This window comes from Sylvia atricapilla, chromosome 1 (genome assembly GCF_009819655.1).
Source record: "Sylvia atricapilla isolate bSylAtr1 chromosome 1, bSylAtr1.pri, whole genome shotgun sequence".
NCBI lineage: Eukaryota > Metazoa > Chordata > Aves > Passeriformes > Sylviidae > Sylvia > Sylvia atricapilla.
The window spans coordinates 40741426-40757521 of NC_089140.1; the positions used below are offsets into that span (position 1 = coordinate 40741426).

General features: G+C 36.8%; 1 protein-coding gene across 5 annotated transcripts in view; it reads left to right on the top strand.

Moving 5' to 3' along the window:
- Positions 1 to 16096, top strand: part of RBMS3 (RNA binding motif single stranded interacting protein 3) — a 699644-nt gene that overhangs the window by 554111 nt on the left and 129437 nt on the right. For all 5 annotated transcript variants that reach the window (XM_066320213.1, XM_066320221.1, XM_066320228.1 and 2 more), the window contains one exon: positions 7319 to 7398. In XM_066320213.1, coding sequence (XP_066176310.1) covers positions 7319 to 7398 — 80 coding nt within the window. The remainder of the gene's footprint in view (positions 1 to 7318; positions 7399 to 16096) is intronic.

Here is a 16096-nt window from a genome sequence, read left to right on the forward strand (position 1 = left end):
GAAACTGGATTTAAAGATATATTTAAAGATATAATTTTAAAGGTGACATCTTAAGAGTTTGGCAAACAACATTAGTAGTATTGCTGATGGTGGGAGTAAAAAGCAGATCAGAGAGAGTAAGAAGATCTTCGAGGGAGGCTGGAATTACTGGATAGGGGAAGGTATTGAGAGCATGGATGGAAATATTTATCTTCATCCTGAAGAAGCATTGCCACTTATGAAGAGGTAACTGTATGTCCTGGAAGACCTAGCTTTCCATAGGCCTATAAAGGATGAGTTCCCGATGTTAAGGTGGGAGAAGATAAAAGAATGAAAAAATCACAGTGTTGGTAAAGCAGTGATGCTGTTATGCTAAATAAAAGGAGGAATATTTAGAGAGAGATTTCTGAGGATCAGTGATGTTGCTACTTTGGAGACATAGAAGTGTCAGCAGCACCAGGGGATAGAGAACATTCAGGCAGTTTAGGGATGCATTTATGAAGAGTGAAAGTGCTTTGTTCTTCCTTATTCAAGGGTTTACTTGAAGGTGGTTGAAAAGGTGCTATAATTTAGCTTGAATAAATCCATCATCAGGTATGGTAGTACAGGCTTAAATATTTTAAGGATCATTCCTGCTTTCAGTCAGAAGAATGGTCTGTCATATGCTGTATCTTACTAAGGAAATTGCTTTATAATTAAATCTCAGGTAAAACTGGAAATCCTAAACATGCTCCTAAGACTTTGTGTGATATCTGTAAAATATTCCAATGCCTGCAGTGCTAAACTTCCATTGAAAGGCCTCCCTGGAAAAGCCTCAGATCAACACTTCACAGTGCTGGGGACGTCTGGGTGGGGATGTATCTCTGAGGCCCTCAATTTTTCAACTGCTGTTGCAACCTGGAAAAATTTTGGTGGACTTTGTACATCCTTAAGAAAATGGACAGGCATGAAGCTGCACTTTCAGGGAGAAGCAAACTCCAGGGAAGGACAGAGGGGTTAGGATCCCTAGACAAATATCAGTGGGACTCCATGAGATGAAACTGAATATGCAGCTCTGAAAAGTGATGAGGGAGGAAGCTGGAAAGTTGGGAGCCATCAGATAATTTGGCTGAGCAATTTGCATAATCCAAGCCTGAGGTACCATGAGTTTAATTGAAGAACTGGAATTGGGCTTGTACTGGGCTTTGGAAAAGGGAGCAGGGAGATACTGCTATATACCTTGGGGAGAGACTTAACTGGTACCACTGAATCAATGAAATAAAATTGCTTTTTATAACCCCACAATAAAATACCATTCAAGTATTATTTAAGTATCTTCCCTAAAGAGATAGTAGTATTAATAATACCATACACAGGTTTGTCACACTCAGGTGAACAGCAGAACAAGCATTTTATAGGTCCTTCTAAATGATAAAGTGCAGAGAAAGAGTTGGAAACCACTAACTTTTTTTATTTTGTTTGCTGTCTTGTAACTTAAAACGACCTTGCAAGATTCCTCCCCCAAGCGACATTTTACAACGAAGTCATAAGCTTCTGAAAACAGAAATTTATGATGGAAATGCTGACAGTCAGACAGTCAAGTATTGCACTGCTGGCGGGCACCAGTATAATACTTAACCTGAGACTGTGAAGACAGTAGCATAAATCAAGCTAGGCCTAGGTGGAAATGACTGTGTTCATACTATCCTTTTCCAGTAACATAAGGAAATCTGTGCAACACAAATGGTCATAAAAGAATGTTATGATGCTGTTCCCAGCAAATGACCCAAGTCAAGAGATTCTCAATTAGCTGTCACCTCAGAGCAAAGGTACACATCACAGAGATGCTTCTGTCCCTTGGTGACCTAGCTGGGGAGGTTGGTAGTGAGGCTTTTAAACACTCTGCTGTTGGGAGTTTGGGCTTCATCCTCATCTTTTCCCAACCTTATTCTTCTGGAAAAGCTTCTAATCGGTTGCTTTTCTTTGCCTGCCTATGTTTTTTGCTAAACTAAGTTCCTGCTTGTTTGCATTTTATATGTCTTAAATTTAGTCTTTGGAAATAATATTTAACTCAGCAATTGAAAGGGAGCAACAGAAACTAGAAAACAAGCTTTTTAACCCTCACAGGACCTTTATTCTATTTATAGAAGCTTTGCATGGATTTCAGTAGAAATGGTTATGCTCCAGTTTCCACTGAAGTAAAAAGAGAGAGTTGAGCCTTTAATTTCTGTGGAGTTTTTTTCCTTAAAGGGACCCTTGCATCTTTCATAGGTTTTCAGAATAATTTAGGTGTAATGAAGTTTTTTCTTCTGACCCAAAGAGGTTTCTCTATGGAGAGCACTGTAAATACAGATACTGTAGGGCAGACATACTCAGGGATCTCACCTTAGCATAATGGGTGATGCTGCAAGGTATAGAATGAACCACATCTTGAGAGGAAAGGATAAGAGTGGTTTCTGTAGATTTTTTTATATTTAAAGAGTGGTTTCTGTAGATTTTTTTATATTTATCTGAGAAAGCAAACAACCTCCTGTTGTTCAAGCAGACAGTTGAAGAAAAAACAGGCAAGACATGTTGGGAAAAGATATAATTTGTGAGCAATAAGGAGAACTTGTCAAAATAAATGTCTTCTTAGGCTGTGAGTGGCAAAAGGAATAGCTTTTTTTCCCAGCAGAAAATGGATTAAAAAAAAAAAAAAAAAAAAAAAAAAAAAATCTTGAGGCAATCTCTTACAAACTGAAAATTTGGGGAGATAAGGTACCTAAATCTGTTACAGGGGAGGAGGAAATCACAGGTTGCAGCCATATCGGGGTCTTAGAATGCCTGCAATTAAATTAGCAAAATAGATTAAAAAAACTAGTGAATGTGTTTCCATGGAAGGATGACAAGCATAGGAAACCTCATGCTAATCAAAACTATCTTTTATCTTTCAAGTGTTTGAGACCTGGAGATCATTTTGCCTCACATCTTTTATATCATAGGCAGTTGAAATACTACCTGTTACCTAATATTGAGATAATGCTCCCATCTTACTAAAATAAGACTTTCAGAAATTATTCAAAGACATTACCCAGAAAAAAAGCACCACCCCTTTTCTATCTTATGTTTGCCAATGGATTTGTCTTCCTTGAAGTTAAATGTTCTGCCTAATTTCTCTTTTGAATTCATCTGTCAAGTTTCTCAGGAAGAGTAAAGAAATCTTTGCTCCCTAGTTTATTCTCCCCACAAAGGTACTTATGCCCCTCTACTCATTTTCTTGATATGCTGAAGAAGTTCAGTTCTCTGATGTGTATTCTAACTGTGGTCTCATTCTTTGGGCTCCCATCACTGTATAATTCTGTTACTACCTACCTGCTTCCATCTTTGCAAAACGCCTAAAATAGTAAGGGAAGATTTATAATTCCTGCTCTTGTAAATGTAAACAATATTCATATGTTGATCATAACATAAATGTGGTAGTAACAGTTTCTTCTTTAAATATTTACTTTGGATATAAAAAGAAATATGGTCCTGATTATCATTTACATTATTATTGTTATTTAGCAAAGTGACTATAGGATATGTGTAAACCAAACCCACACTTTTCCACTAAGTGGTAATTACATGGTACTGAATATTTCTCAGGCAATAATTATGTAATCACCATGTTATTCCCTATATAAAAATTGTATTAAGTTGTTTCTTGACACTGCATCAATCTTCATAAAAAGCACGAATGAGAGCTTTAGGGGGGGTTAAAATAATTTTTTTTCTTCTCTTCTCTTCTCTTCTCTTCTCTTCTCTTCTCTTCTCTTCTCTTCTCTTCTCTTCTCTTCTCTTCTCTTCTCTTCTCTTCTCTTCTCTTCTCTTCTCTTCTCTTCTCTTCTCTTCTCTTTTCTCTTCTCTTCTCTTCTCTTCTCTTCTCTTTTCTCTTCTCTCTCTTTTTCTTTCCATGTTGAACATTCCTTATTATTTCTAACAACACATAATGACTACTTTGGTTCCATTGTGGTCTGTAGAAAGACATATAATATAAATTTTATATTATAAAATAAATTATTTTTATTATTTTATAATAGAATAATATAACGTTTTAAAATTATATGAAGTAAATATTTAATAGCAAGATGTGCACATCAAATTATTTGGTTCTGATGCTTGTCTAAGCACCCACTGTTTTGGGTTTGTTTGGATTTTTTTTTCTTTTACTTTTCATATTGAAATGTCTTTAGTTTACAAGCTATGGCTAAAAGAAATCATAAAAACATTCTTCAGTTTTTTAAAAAATTTTACTTCTTTTCAAGTTAGATAGAATATAGACTGTCTCATTACTTATTTTGTATTTGGGAACCCTGCAACGTAGTTTTCAGAACTGGGAGATATAGAGACACAGGTAAAAAATAAATTATAATGATTTTATTAGTTCCTTTGGGTTTATATCATTATCTGTACCTTTTAAAAGATTATAAAAGCTCATGCCTTTAATAATTTTTTTCTGCAGTTTGTTTGCTGTTTCAAAATAATATTCAGATATATTATAGTTATTTCCAATTTGCATTTAAACATGAATTATTATCTTAGATCCTCTTAGGATCAACACTAAAAATAGACAATTGAAATGAATTTGAAAGTGACACTTCACAAATTATCTAATCAGAACCAAATTTCTATTATCATGTGAAGCTGTTTTTCTTCCCTTTCCAACAGGAGTGTTGAATATCTATATATGTCAGTAGAAGGTTTTGAAGCATCTAGGATCTTTATCTCTTTATGCAGAATATTATATTTTGTCATATTTTTGTTCTATTAATTATGAAAGAAATGCCAATATTAAAAAATGTATTTAAGCATGTTCTTCTCCCAAGTTTACCTGTGCTCAGCTGATATTCTCTTACAGAAAACCTTTTAACATGTAGCAATTCCATTAGTGATATTTTTATCGAATACCAGTCTCGAGCAACTTTTTGAAATGTTGTTAGCTTATATAAGAAGAGTAATTCAAAGCACATTCTACAATAGAAGAGTGCTGCAGCTTTCTGAAGGAAAAGTAGGAGGAATTTATTAATGTGGACCTAAAGAAAGTGTATTTTTGGGGCCTCTGCCCAGATACAGCTCATCTTTATGGATAAAACAAGAAGAGGAGTAATTGTGAATCAGTGTGTGGCTAGGTTCAACTCCTGTGTTGGTGCCTGCCATAGGCATCGACACCTAAGTGGTTGATGTTGGTCAGAATTTTGACTAAACTAAAACCAGGGTCTTGTTATGGCAAGAATCAGACAATTTTGCCAATATATCTGGTTGCTGTGTACCCCTAATTTCTCCCAGTCAGTCAGTGAGCTAATCATCCTTAAGAAGTCAGATTGAAAGGGCAATTTCTAAGAAAAGGGGTATACAGTTATAATTCATGTTTTGGTGGCCCTGGGGAGGACGCTGTCCTGATTATGAGTGGCTGCCTGGCCAGCCTCTGCCCGGCCAGGGGAAAGGCCAGCCCCACAGGCAGAAGCTGTGGGAAGCACAGGAGGGCTCAGGTGGGGTGGGCAAAGGATGGATGGATGTGATTGTTACTCAGCAACACGTCTGAGGGGAACATGTATAGAGGGCTTTGTCTATTGTGCTGCCTTTTCAGGCTGAGTCGATAATGCCAGTGTCGGTTTCAAGCGAAGCGTGTGCCAGATTACAGATAGCCAGCAATGGCATTCGAGAGCCGTTAATTGTGAAACTTGAGAGGAAAATGTGCACATTCTTTTTCAGAGTGCTATTCGAATGATGGGCTCTTTATCCCAGAACACTGTGGGTTTCACTTTTATTCTCTTCCCACATAAAACGCATGAAGTGCGCTGAGTCTCTTTCATTTAGCAGCTTATATATTGCATTCTTTGCAGGGATTGCTTTGGCTTGTTAAAATGTACCCCATGTATTAAAATGAAATTGTCACTGCTGTGTGGTGCAACATAACATGGTTTGACACCAAGTGCCTGCAGCTACAGAAAACAGACTTTTATTGCATTTATTCTTTCAGAGACAAGAGTCTCTAAAGGCTCAGCGCAGACATTCGCTTAGTTAAATCTGAATGAAGCCAAAGTGAACAATCTAAGTCACTATCTTTGTGCTTGTAGAAATAGCTCAGCCCACATGACACACAGTGATACAACCTGGAAGGGGAAAGTTTCAATAAATTCACCCGAAACAATTGGACAATAGACTGACTTCCTCAAACAATCAAATGGGCAAGCAGGATTTTTTAAGGTTTTGGTTATTTTGGTGGTGTGGTGTAATCCTTTGGACTCTGGCAAAATTGTATCCTGGGAGACAAACTGCTACTGCATGCGAACCACTCTTTCCCCAAACTGTGTGACAGGAAGGGTAGCAGATAAATTAATTTTAAAACGATCCAGGCTGGTGAGAAGTAAGCAATATATATGTCAGCAGAGTTATTTTGTGGAGAATACCTGGAGGTAGGCACTGGTGTATTGAAGGAGCATTGAACAAGGGGTTTTAAACACAACCTTCCTAGGAAATTGCTAGCTTTCCATTTCTCTCTTTTCAAAGTTTTTAAACACCCTCTGTAGCAAAGTTAACTGTTTTTCCAGACTTGTATGCAGTTGATTTAGAAGATCTGAAACAATGGTGAGTTCCCAGATGTGGTATAACCATGGTTTGGGATTTGACTAGTAACTTTGTATTGCTAAAAATTTTTCAAAAATACATTTACCAATTCACTGTTAATGCTTTAATGTCTCAATGCTGAAAGTTATCCCGAACTTGCAGAAGATGAGCAGTAAGGCATTTCCCTTGCCAGTGTTACATATAAATTACCGTCTTCACCTAGAATTCGGCTTTTTGTTGTTACAGTCATGTATGCATTGTCTTTGGTTTTACTATAAAGCCTGTGTTTGCAGGTTGTTTTCTTAACACTGTAATCCTTAATAATTGTTGTTTAATCCTCTGCGTTCTTCTCCAAATCCTGCAATTCATTTCTTTAAGCCATTTGAAGTTATTTTGGGTGCACAACGAGCATAGAAACGTGTCCACTGCTTTTCTAAGCAGTGAGAGAATAAAGGATGTCCTTGTTCAGGGTGATGCCCTGGAGCCAGAAGGGGACTGTTCATTGACAGGGCTGTGGCTCAAACACAGCTGGGAGTGCAGCTGCAGGCAGGGAGGGTGGCAGGTCCTCCTCCAGAGCCACACTCTGTCCTAATGGGCTCAACCAGTTTCTCTGCAGAAATCAGCAACAACAGCCTTGAAGATTTCTCTCAGCATCTGTGCTTGTCCTTTTTTTCTCCTTCAGCTTTTTGGGTTTTTTTTGCTGACTGAGTGCTTCCATAACAGTCTAGTAACACATATTGCCTCTACCCATATTCCACTCTCTTCTCTTTTCCAGAATGGAGTCTACAGAAAAATGTGAAGTAGTAATTCAACATTTTAATGGCAAATATCTGAAAACCCCACCCGGTCTACCAGGTAAGTCTAGCCATCATTGTGAAATTTAAAATTCACTGAAAAATTTAAAATACAGAAATACTGGAATTTATCTTGAGAGTGGCTTAAATTACTGCCCCTGCTAAGAGGGCATATAACTTCTCTAGCTGAAACCTATCCTTTATGACCCATAGCAACTTTTTCTTACCCAGATTTGTATGTTTTAAGCATTTATGCCTGACAGAAGCAAATTTAAGAACATATAAAATTCATGTTGTCTCACAGTGTTTTTTCCTTTTGAATGTTGTTTTGGTTTTGGAGCGGTTTTTTCCAGTTAATATTGAGGCGACATAATTAAATGCCAATGATTTTCTAAAAAACTAGGAATATAACTTCTATAAGAATATAAGCCTAGCTGCCTCATTATTGATTACAAAATATCCAGGATTTCAAGCTTTATATTCATCACAATTACCACTTAAATGTTGCTAGCTACTGTTACCAGTATTAACAGCAGTAGCTGTTAATACTGAAGATATTTCAAATATTACATTACTTTATATAATTTTTTCTTGCCATAACTTAATGAAGTCTTTTGTGACATTTTCTCACAATACTCTTGGAATATATTCACTGGTGTGTATGTGTGTGCCACATTGAAAGCCAAGTTCCAGCTATTATTTTGCTTTTCAAATCTTAAGCTATTATCTGTGCATTCATCAGCTTTGCAAAGTTTAGTGATCAGTTGCTTGATACTTACTGCTCGACAAGACCTCTCCAAGGCCACAAATTTGCAAGGATTTCTCTCTGGGTTTTTTGAAAGGCAGCGTTAAATAAGCAGGAAATACTTGCAAGAGTTGTGTCCTAAGTTGTTATCTCCTTTTTCCCCTCTAGCTTCCTTTAAACTATTTCCTTTTTTGGTTGCTTTCATTACATTTCTTCTTATTCATTGCCTGGTTCTTTATGCAGAAGATGTACTAAATACTCTAATTAAAAGAAAGCCATCTGCACAGCGACAGTGTACAGTAATTGAATGCTGCAATGTACATATAAATTTTAGTCAGATCACCTTCATGAAAGAATATAAAGCTTTTCGTACAAGCTGCAAGACTCCATTTTAAGACTGCCTTTTCAAAAGTAGTCACTGACATTTTTTTTCAGCACCAGCTGATAAATTACACCACCAACTTTGTCAAGTGCAAACTTGGGCTGTGTAGAACAATGGGCTGAGCAACATAGGCAGAGAACTTTAACCTTTGGCTTGCCTTTCTGTATGCACACTTTGAGTCCCAGCAGTAATCTGTTTAATATCATAGCAACACCCAATGGAAAGAGTGTGAATAGCAAGGAGTCAGTAAGGCTGGCTTTGTCGCTGTAAGCCTGTGTGCTCCATGGTCACATTCCCAGTTGTCTCCAAGAGGACACATCGTTAGATCCAGTATTAGAGTAGAATACTCTTACAGAGCCTGCCTGAGACAGAAAGCTGAATGGTAAAGAATGAAGGCTATAAAATGAAAATAATTTCCTTTTTTCCTTCTTTTTTTAATTTTTAAATAATCAGGAAGGTACTGGGTATTCAATATGAACAATGTTGGAAATCAAAACAGGGGTCGTGATAAGATAGCATGATTATTTACTTCTTGTTATCTCATGTTTCAAGAGATACACTGAAATTGGATTTTAATGGCTATAACTTTTGATGCTTTCTTAAAGGACATGAATTAGTTCCTTGAAGAAGAAAAGATGTCCACGTGAAAAGACTGTTTATTGCGTTTCTCTCATGTCAGATGGTATTTAGTCGCAAGGATTATTTGGGAAATTATTATATTTAGGGTTATAATTTACCTGAGTACAGATGCAGATACAGCATAATGCAGCTTGGGAAAAAGTCACTGAACCATTAACTGAACTCACTCAACTGTGCATGAGGTATCTGTAAGATCCCATTTTGTCTTCGAGTTTTGGGAGACAGATTTTGTATCTCTGAACACAAGTAATTAGAACTTGTCATAAGGTATTTAGTCCACATAAAAGAGGCTGTTTGTGCCTTGTTATTAGAGTAGGGCACTCTTTAAATCCATAATTAAAAGATTTGTTGTATTCATTCCTCTTCTTCTTAAGAAGCCAGGGCACAAACATGATCACCTTAGCAGTGGGGTCTATTCAAGGGATCATTTACATTTTAGCCAGTGCAAAAAATTATTCACTCCTAGTTTCTTCTTGTTGTAGATTTCTGTTGAGGCTTGAACTCAGTTTCTACATCTGTGCTATGAACCTGTATTTTAAACCTCTTAGCAAAGATAGAAGTGTCTTGCATGAAACAGGAAGGAAAATCAAGTCTCTTAATGTACTTGGGAAATCACAATTAAGGTCTGAAAAGGATCCTCGCAGCATCTCAGTGATTGGCCTAGAAGGAGAATCATCTCTAGTTTATTGCTGTGACCACTTTATGGATATCAGTTAAAAAAGGAAGAACTGGTGACCATTAGTGGAAACAAGTATGCAACACTATCTGTTATTAACCTCTGCTGCTCAAAGGCCTGATCTAACTGAGAAGGAAAGCGGATCAATTCATCAACCCAAGGGTTAAATTACATTGATTTTGGATTTTCAGATGGATTTCTTTCAGGTGTAGCAGTGAACAGAAAGGGGTTTTTGCATTTTTGTCCACATCTCTCATCCGAGCTCTAATGTTGCATGAGGCCCATCAAGAAAGAAATCAGCCTGGCTGCTGGCCATGTGCTACTGGCCTGAGGCTGTGGGATTATGTACCAGACAAATCATCTTGGCAGCTGTCCTGCCTCCATGCTGTGTTTCCCTGCTGGATTCCCTGAGATGTGATCCTGGTGATGTGTCACCATACGTTCTGTGGGATGTGTGTTGGTGAGGTTAGCATGTTTAGAGGATAAAATGCTCGTGTGCTACAGGGGCAGTTTTGCCTGGTTACCCAGACACGATGGAAGATGTGGAGTAGGTAGCTTTCACATGCTATTGAACAGCCCATTAGAAAGACTGGGAACCATGGCTCTGGCTTTCATGTCAGAATAAAGCTATTTATTACAGGGGCTATGGCATAGTTATGCCTTCCCAAAGAGTTATCTCAAACATTCATTTTGAATACAGAGCTCTTCAAAGAGTTTTTTCTTGGCAAATGAGATGTAAATGTAGTTGGATTTTTAAATTTGGGTTTTGTTGTTGTGGGGTTTGGTGGGTTGTTTTTTTTTTTTACTGTTGTTGTAAGTTAGAAAAAAGTTACAAGTTATGTACCTGGATGAATGAGTCTAGCCAAGAGTCACAGATCTAAGCTGGCCAACAGTGGAGCAGGAAGTTACAGCTGCAAGGAAAAGAGGGCACACAAGGCACTTGGGAGCCACTGTACTCTGTACCTTCTGAAAGCAAAAAATACATCCTCCTTCTTTGACTTTATAATTTCAACCACTGTCTGTTGTTTCTTAAAAATTGTAGAACTGAACACTTGTAGCTCCAGACCCCTCTGCTTCAACCCAGACACAATGTAAAGTTTATTTTCTGTCTCCTGAAACATTTTGATGGTCAGTTGTATGGTGCCTAGGTAAACTGAGCATCACTGTGTCTGTGTTAATGAGTCATTCTCATTAAGGGGCCTTCTCTGTTGAACTCCTTGGCTCCTTTCCATTCCAAAAGGAAGTGCTCCACTCTCTTGCTTGCTCAGCTAGTAAGCATTTCATGATGTTCAGTGTTAGATTTACAGTACAAAATAATTGGTTGTCCCATACATAATTAGTTAATGTCTTTTCTGAAAGAAAGTAATTTCTTTCAGACTGAGAAAGCACAGTCATCTCCAGAAATCTGCAAAATCTCAGATTCCATGTCAACTTCATAAATATTCTGAGTAGTTTTGAGTGATTATTATTTTATTTGTGAGAGGTTTTTTTGTTTTCCCTTTATTAGCACTGCTTTCCTGAGATAAATAGACCTCCATGGCCTAATGGGTATATTTTCATCCCATAGAGAATTCAGCCCCATGTGAAACTAATGGTATAGGCCCTGTACAGCCATGCTGAAAGTCAGCAAATTAATTCTGTATCACTCTACATCTCCATCGAGATGGGAAAAGCACTGCTAATGATGAAGGTAGCTCTTTCTCAGTCTTTCTGTAATGCATCTATTTTTGTTGGTGAATAGGAGACTTCATATGAAATCTTAATAATTTTTGACATTTTACAATTACTGCATTAAATTAAAATTTCCTAGCTCATCTCTCAGTAACAAGTTTGGATAGGCAGGTTTAGGGTATGATATTTACACAGTTTTTGTTCCTGTCCCAGTATCTTTGGATGTTTTTAGATAACTTTATTTTCTCTTTCTGAATAAATGCAAAAAAAATCAAGTTCTTACTTTTCTCTCTGGAATTTCACAGGAATATGCTTCAATTACGGTAATTATCCTCTGCTGATATGTCCATTATACTCCCTCACAGAATTTTCTAGTTGTTATAATACTTCCTAAATTTCATTTGCTTTGTAGATACTTTGAGTTGTCAGAGGACACTGGACTAGTTACTTTCTCAGAGAAAATTTAAAACGAGACATATGAATGCTACATTACATGGTCACGAATCTTTCTTTTCCTATTGTCAATTTAATGACAGATATCTGACAAAAAGAAAGAAGAGAGAATTATTATCCTTGTGTATGTTAAGAACCCCACAAGTAACAAGTGACTGTCATTTTGATACTGACTTTTACTAGAATAAAAATTCTTCAAAAGAAATTATCTGCAGCAATACAGATGTATTTGCAAATGCCTCATATCTTGCTTTAATCATTACTGGGCATGCTTCTTTTATTTTCCTTATTGAAAATGTTCCAAGCATTGCATTTTTATGGACTCATTTCACCAAAATCGAATTATATTTTCTACCTCTCTCCTTAGTTTAAATACTTATTTTAAGATGTCTCTCAGGTTCTTCCACCACAGAGAGTAAATTTAAATAGTTAACCTTTGCTTCAGAAAAGTAGACTTAAAAGTTGGAATAGTCTATCTAGAGCAACATCTTTTCTAGAGTCATCTTTTCTAGGATATTGTGCCTTAAATGGTGATGAGGGAACAGTATTCCAGTTGAGGGTTAACTGTGTACTGGATATTAACAACATTTTCCACTGCTTTTCTCTTAGTATATGAACAAATGCTATCTTGTTTGTCATTAGTGATGCTGTAAATTGTTTTTCTAAATGAATGAACTTAAAATGTTCTGTTTGATAGCTTTTTAGACCCTGTCTCTTGGTGCTTTACCTTTTTTTTTTAAATCTAATTTTCTGTCCATTTACGTAGATAAAACACTGAAAAACTCTTCCAAAAGTTTCTTCTTGGGGTATTTGTGTACCTGTCTGTATATATGTATATGTTTTTGACATTTTAAGCTAGATAAAACAGCAGCCAAAACTATAAACCAGGTATTTGCTTTTAGTTAATTAAAATATTTGTTGAATGCTACAGAAAACTCAGAATAAAGGGATTCTGCCAGATTTTCTACTGGTAATACTCAGTGAAACTAGTTTAAAAAGTTCATCTCTTATGTATTGTTATCCTCGAAAATTTTCTTTACTAAAAATCCCCACATTTTCTCACTTGTATTCTCAGTTCCTTTCATGTATCTGCTGCTAATGTTATCTGAATCTTTTATATTGTCTACCTGAATTCTAAGAATTTAGGTTTGTAAATACTTTAATTGTTGTCTGCTGACCGCACTATATAAATTATTCCTTCTTGTATCAGAAGATATGATCCTTGTAAAGACCTTCATAAAAAAATAACAGTTTAACAAATTTTCTATTTACTTTTCTCATTTCCCATTTCTGGCTGTCATTTTTTATGGAATTGCTGTTATCTTTCACTTTCTGTGTTCCATAAATACTCAAACTCAGCTCATTGTTAGCAAAGATTTCTCTCGCATCGCGAACCCTCTGAATATACTTTTAACTTCTGTTGGTTTCATCTTCTTTCAAAGTCTTCATCTTTGACAAACAGTTAAAATCTTTAACTCCTGCTTGAGCCTTGGTGATGACCATGAGGCCTGTGTAAGCCCTGTCCTGCTTTGGCTCCCATGTGCTTCCCATGCCCTCAGCAGTGTCCGGGTGCTGTCCCACGATCAGGTCTCTCTGACAAACAATTCGTGCAGAATGGGCTCTGTGGAGCTCTTCCCTGAGTTGTGTTGGATGTTTAGAGGGTGGTGCGTACAGCTCTCAAAAGAGAGTGTCCCTAGGGAAATAGTTTCATTTTTCAGCCATCACATAGGGTTTAAGATCAACTTTGCAGAACATGGTCATAAAGATGGAATTTATGACCAAGAAACTGCAGAATGGGTAACGAGTTATTGGAAAATATAAAACCTTTTACATTGAAAGCAGTTCCCTGTTTAGATCTCAGTGACTTGGTTTGTGGCTCATGCAGGCTTCTATGATGTGGCCAAAACCTCATCACTGCTCCATGTTCTGCCCACCCTTTTAGATTCACAGCTGTCAAACACCAGCACAGGCTCCTGGCTTTACCCTTCTTCCACTACTTGGCCACACATCATTTGTAGTTAATCCAACATGTACCAGCTCTTCAGCAACAGATTTCCAATAACTTTTGACTTCACCTGAAATGAAGTGTTTCTTGTACTTCCAAAGTTTTCTTTCTTCCAAAGACATCCTTTAAAAATCTGATCGTACTTGTTTTGCTTCATGGCATTCTTAAGAATTGCAAATGTGAAGTGTGTCCTTTTGTAGCACTGACCAAGACAGGGTTCTCTGTCTTTAGCTCTTTTTTTTTTTTTTTTTTTTTTTATTTCTTCAGAATTATGTTTATGTAACCTTCAGTTGTCCTTACTGTGCTGGCACTGCTGTAGGTGTTTCTGGTTTCATTGCACATATTTCCATGTCATGAGCAAATGGATGCAAAGATCCATTCCAATTTCCTAGGTTTCTTGATCTTAAAGATTGTATATTCTTTAGATACTTTAAAGGCAAGTTTTATTTCCCTAAAAAAAGCAAAAAATAAGATTTCCTATCTATTCAAGATTTTATCTCATTTTCATTTAGTTCAAAAAGAAATACCTTTGGTTAGGAGGATGCAGAATTATTTGTTTACTCAGAAAACCCCAATAGTTGGTACACACTAATTTCTTGGAGGAAGGAGGGCTGAGCCAATTAGTATTTGAGATATTAAGAGGTGTGTATTAGTGCTAAGCCATGTAATTTGAGCTCATGAGGAAAGCTGTGTGAGAAAAGACAGAATGCTGACATCATCTAATGCCTGCTTTTCCAGAAATGCATAAAGTTGTTGATGATGGGGACAATCTCAAAGATCTGCAGTGCTGCATATTTATGTTGTGTTTCATTTGATCTTGTACTGGTCTGTAAGTTCCTAGGAAAAGAACCATATCTTTTTGTATTTCAAAAAGCTATATGATCAAATACTGAGTTGTGTAATCTAGCTGTATAATTAAGGAGGAAGTCTTTTAGAGGGTTGGGGGTTTTTGTATTTGTAACTAGAGGTAACAAAAAATGCCCGAGATTGGTTTGTTTGTGATATCACAGTAATTCAGGTCATGATGTATAAAGTAGCATTACGGCAGTTTGGATTAAAATCTTGCACTTGTTTTATAAGAATGAAAGTTATAGAACAATATGGCATATAAATGAGAAAAGATTATTCCTCTTTTTTCTTCCTGCCACAGTAGCAGCTGTCATATCTTTCCTAAGATTTCTAAAAGTCTGCAGCATAAACAGAGAACTGCATGCCTTTCTCATTCATAATATCTATTGGCAATGAACTGTGCCACCGTTTATCTAAACTAATTTCAATACATAATTTTCTTTTTTTTTTCTTTTATCTCATGGGCATTTTTTGCTGTTAGGGGTGACTATGTAAATCTTCTAATTCAGAAAACCCATTTCTTTTATGGGAGGTGGTGGATATATTTGTTTAAGAGCAAAAAAGTCCTTTCTGTATGTTACTGCTGCATAACCAGCACAGCTGAGAGTGTGTGCAGTGAATTCTGTCTTGCCTCATACATCAGCAGGAGAAGTGTCGACAAGTTTCTGGTCCAGGGACAGTGCTGTTCCTTGGATGCACTTGTAAAATCCAAGACAAGACAGACGAGTTGCGCAGGTGTTATGGCAGGCAAAATTTATGAGCCAGAAAGATTCACAGCTTGAGTTTCAGATTGTTTAGGTCTAAAGGGCTGCCAGTTTAAAACAAAGCAATGCAAATAAATAAAAAACATGCAAATCAGAGCATGAAACAATGTGGAACGTTGTAAAGTTATTTGAACATGATTCAGATTTCAGGGAGGAATTCTGCTTTTGCATCAGCTGTGGCCAGAAGTGGCACAACTCCTCCTGTTTCTTCCTCTCCTGCATTACTTTATTAGTCCCTTCAGGACACTTTAAATGATGGAGTACATCTGCTTTGCAGACTCTACTGCTGCAGTATAGTGTTGTCACACCTGAGCCAACTAGTTTAAAAGTCATTTAAAAAGCCAACTTGAGCAAGGCTGAGCACAGACTAACCACTTGAGCTCATAGTGTGTTATGCTGAATAATAATAATACCCAGCAAGTGGTTTGCATGATCTCATGTTTTTTGACTGAGGAAAATTATTTCCCTTTCAGGCCTTTCATAGAAAAGTTCTTCCTTTCCTCCTCCCTCCCTCACACTTTTCCCCTTGGTTATACATTGAACACTTTTAAATTCCAAGTGTAGAGAAATTTATA